The sequence below is a fragment of the Hylaeus volcanicus genome, unplaced genomic scaffold (assembly GCF_026283585.1).
Source record: "Hylaeus volcanicus isolate JK05 unplaced genomic scaffold, UHH_iyHylVolc1.0_haploid 11734, whole genome shotgun sequence".
Lineage (NCBI taxonomy): Eukaryota > Metazoa > Arthropoda > Insecta > Hymenoptera > Colletidae > Hylaeus > Hylaeus volcanicus.
In genome coordinates, this window is record NW_026532791.1 from 1 (window position 1) to 4,732 (window position 4,732).

General features: G+C 42.5%; 1 protein-coding gene across 1 annotated transcript; it reads right to left on the reverse strand.

Moving 5' to 3' along the window:
- Positions 1-355: 355 nt before the first annotated feature.
- LOC128882437 (lachesin-like) lies at positions 356-1,363 on the reverse strand (the record flags this gene model as incomplete). The annotated part of the gene is made up of 2 exons (XM_054134036.1): positions 1,237-1,363; positions 356-566 (listed from the first exon to the last, which is right to left on the reverse strand). Coding segments are annotated over exons 1-2 (229 nt in total), but the record flags the coding sequence as incomplete, so codon positions are not given.
- Positions 1,364-4,732: the final 3,369 nt, after the last annotated feature.

Here is a 4,732-nt window from a genome sequence, read left to right on the forward strand (position 1 = left end):
CGAAAAGACCAGGGTATAGTAAAGTCTCCATAAATGCACAAACCTCTTGGACGAGAGTCGTCCGCGGGTGGATGGAATATTTTTCGATCGCTCTATTAGCCTATACTTCGGTTCAGAAAAGTCTCCATTCGTCTCCCGAAAAGTTCGCAACAAGTGGAATTTAAGCGTCCTAAATATTCAACTCGGGATCCATGGTAATCCGCGATTACCAGTCAACCCTGAGAGATACCGCGAGAAAATCGGTTTCTGTTTAACGGCGGGTCGTCGAATCGGCGAGATTTCATCGGAAAACGGGAGCGAACTCGAAGCAAGCCCGACTTATCCGTCCAGGCTGAATAATTCAAAATGCACTCACCGACGACGTTCAGGCTGTAGTTCAGCGACATCTTCGGCTCCGTGCTGACCTGGCACTCGTACACGCCGGAGTCCCGTTCCTGAGGCGACTTGATTTGCAGAGTCCAGTGTTCCGACTTGTCCGGATGGATCACTTGGAACCTCAGATCCGACGTGTACATGAGGATACCAGCGCTCAGGATGTGCATGTCCCTTTTCCGCATCCACGACACCTGCGAAACAAACGGAAACGAGCCTTTAACGCGTTGTTCGCCAGAGAAATATTCTTGAAAATTTCTGCCACAACATTATTCAGACTATCAGAGACTACATAATCAAATTTATTTTTCTAACTTTATTCAAATATTTCACTTAAATTCAATCTCTTTGAAGCTTAACTTTTGGAATTCATTTTTTTACTTCTTCAGCGAGAAACACTGTCACCCACATATGGGCGATGTGGCGTAGACGTGTTAAGAAATCAATCTCGCTCGCCACTTGAACTTGCTATTTTTTAACTCGCGTTCTACTTAAAATTCAACGATTATATCCAACCAACGACTACGCGATTCTCTCCGCAACGCCGAGTAGAATTTTCACAGAGATCACGATGTCAACGTTAATCGCGTCCCCTTGCTTACAGAGTTGGCGCCGTTATTTCTTTTTTATCTTGTTTGACGGTTTCGCGTATCTGCCCTCGCTTTACGATTCTTTCCGTGCTTCTTATTCGTCGCGGTGTTTCTCTGCCGGTTTTTCGTAGCTTACCGGCTCGATAAGTTCCGCGTTATCGCCGACAACGCGAACTTCGATCAACGGAAAAATTTCAATTAGCTGCACAAAGGTTGTCAAGGTTCGTTGTCAAAAATGTTACCCGGGTAGCGAAATATGCGAAGAGTAACGTACCGATATTGTTTCTTTCATTTATGCACCGATGAAGCAGCGTACTTGGTCGAAGTTGCAAGTTTTCTGGCATTTCTACGTCAGCCATCTTGTGAAACAGCGTCCGATCGTAGTTTTCGATGTTTCAACGAAATAGTTCGGTTCGGTCGTTTATTAAAGTGATCAGCTTTTTGGAATTGTCGTGATCAGCTTGTTGGACTTCTCTACCGCTTTCTCTGTACGTTTACATTTGCGTATTTCTTCATTCGACGCGCTCGTGCATCTTACATGGCTCCGTTGTTAAATAACGTACAATTAGCTTAAGTAACGTACAATTCTTGCAAGTCTTAACGAAGTAAATCTTCCGCTTTAAAATGACGGTTGTTTCGTCGGTTCTGAAGTATTCTCAACAGCCATACGGCGATTTGAAGATTCGCTCAATTTTACCTACAAAACTACCTTTCGAACTACCTACGTCCGACTTTTCAGCGCGAATACCACTGCGACGACGCACCGCTCGCGTTTCTACGCGATACTGAAAACTCGTCCAGCTTCGCGGCTCGTTTTTCACGAGATCGTCGGATCGAACGGAGAACGTCGCGACGTTCGAGAGTGCAAGCCGGGCTCTTTGAGCAGCGAATAGCCGGGATCGATAGCCGTCAATCTCGAATGAGCGTTGATCGGCGTGTTTCAGCGACCTCATAAATAATGAATCGCTCGCAGATACGTCGTAGATACTACCGGCGCAGTAAACAATGTCCGGATTGCGTGCGAAATTTGACAGCCCGTTTGACGTTCAAGGGATAATATATCGACCAATCGTTCCGTTTTACCTGGAATTCGATCGACCGTCGTCTAAGCAAATTTATCCGCGTCATAAATAACCAGCCGCGAAACGAATACGAACAGGAAACGTCGAATGTTCATTCGAATTTTGACTCGCGAAGCGACCATCCGTAATTGATCTCATCGCGAACGTGCATTGTCACTTGAAATATGAACGTTCGTAAACTTTCGCGGCGATTGGACGTTGTTTAGTAGGTGTAATTTCCGATTCAACCCTCGAGTATCGAGCGCGCGATACGTGCAACGGACAAGGTAAATTGTTTACGTAACGGACAACTAATAAACTGCTTATCCCCGGAACAATTTATACCGAGGAAAGTTTCCAATCGGACCACGGATCGAGGACGCTTCTGGCCGATAACATCGCCGATTGACAAATCGTCAACTGGTTTTGTCTTTGTCCAAGGAATCGTGTCGTCTAATCATCGTGTGCTCGGAGAACTTGCGCGGATTACTTGGACGACAGTCCGAATGGCGAGAGGTATTTGGACGCCGCTACTCGCGAATATCTCCGGCGTGAACAATGGAAACGCTATGGCTGGAACTAACGTTTCCAGTATTCGTCCACCGAATTTCGAATTCCGTGCGCGGTTTGTACACAGCCAACGAGGATGCTCGCTTGTCGTTCGAATTGTCTTTCGAGCATCGGCCAAGCGTCGAGAGGATCTAACCCTGACCCGATCCAACTCCTGCGAGCGTCGATCGATTTGTATTTAAATAATTTCGGTATAGAGTTTGGATACGGATCCTGAATTATACATACACGGTATCCAGTCCAGAGTCTACAAATGCATATTAAATGCGTATATTAAATTCTGAAGAGAATTTAATATATGAAAAGAGTTTCATTTTTGGAGAGGATCTAACCCTGACCCGATCCAACTCCTGCGAGCGTCGATCGATTTGTATTTAAATAATTTCGGTATAGAGTTTGGATACGGATCCTGAATTATACATACACGGTATCCAGTCCGGAGTCTACAAATGCATATTAAATGCATATATTAAATTCTCTTCAGAATTTAATATATGAAAAGAGTTTCATTTTTGGATTATCTTTTCTTTTGCTTTTTCTCCGCCGAGATTTGCATCCTCCGTTTCGCGTGCATGTAACGCGCGTGGTTCGAAGCCTTTATTTCGGTCCGGTTGGAATTTTCAAGCACTTTTGCGAGTAATCTTTTTGGTTCGTGGATGGAACCCATCGGATACAGAGAATGCTTTCGAGCTTTTAAGATAAGTGGTATATCGCGCGTGAATAGCTAGAGACCAGTTAGCACGCGTTCGGCTTAATACGCCTCCGATCGATGGTATTTTCGTCCCTCGAAAATAAATCGGAAATAACGTATCGCGTTCGTGTGTCCTCGGGCGGAAAGAATTTTTCGTAGAAAGAAATACGTGGATGGAGTTTCTCTCGCCGGTGGAAAGTTTGTTTGGGTATTAAGAATCTTTGTACAGAGCGGAATATGTAATCGTATCTTTGTAATAATATTACAATATTTTTGTAATAATATCCGGAATATTCCCGACGGTTCGCGAGGGATTACGGTACAACCATCGGAAATCCAGTCAGAAATTGCGACACTTTTAATTACACCAGATGAGATTGGAAATTGCAGGGAGACAAGATATGCAGGGTGCCAAGATATTATTTAAACGTTTTGCAATATCGAGGCCATATTGAAACGGTCCGAGGCTATCGACTGTGGTACACATTCCCCCCGCGTGGTATCCGGCATCTCTTGTGAATGAAAAATAGATCTCGAATTCTCCACGGCACGGATAACGATTTAATCCGCTGATTGCGCGGAACATATAACCGGGGTGGGTTGCAATAACGTTCGGATCTGTCGTATATTCGTGGAAATCGGTGGGATACGTTTATGAATCATAAATCACGAGCAGGAAGGGTGCCGCCAGATATAAACCCTGGAAAACGTAAACAAGTCGCGCGATATACGACTTTTTAAACGCCCGGTATACCGGGAGGCTGCCAAAAATTCTCTAGCTGCGAAACAGAGAATGAGACCAGACGATAACGCCAAGGCTGCCACGGTTTACGATTCGAAGGTTTCGAAAATGGATTAGGATTAGGTCTGGGTTAGGGTCAGGGTTAGGATTGTATCTGGATTAGGAGCGGAGAGAATATTTTATAATATACGCGATAGTATCGTAATGTTGTAAGAGTCTAAATAAAAATTAAGCCATGGAGATTCCAGGTTGGAAATATTTGTAGAGAAAATATTTCGAATACTAGTTTAAATAATAGATTCTTCAGAATTCGAATAAAATGGTATTCGATGCAAAATTTCAGCAAATAAAATAGTTTATTTTGCTAGGCTATAGTTCAAGCATGAAATAAAATAGTTTAGTTTGGCAATCTATAGTTAAAGCATGAAATAAAATAGTTTAGTTTGGCAATCTATAGTTAAAGCATGAAATAAAATATTTTGTTTTGGCAATCTATAGTTAAAGCATGAAATAAAATAGTTTATTTTGCTAGTCTATAGTTAAAGCATGAAATAAAATATTTTATTTTGGCAATCTATAATTAAAGCATGAAATAAAATATTTTATTTAGGTAATGTAAAACCTCAAATGAAATAGTCTATTTTGCTAGTCTATAGTTAAAGCATGAAATAAAATAGTTTAGTTTGGCAATCTATAGTTAAAGCAT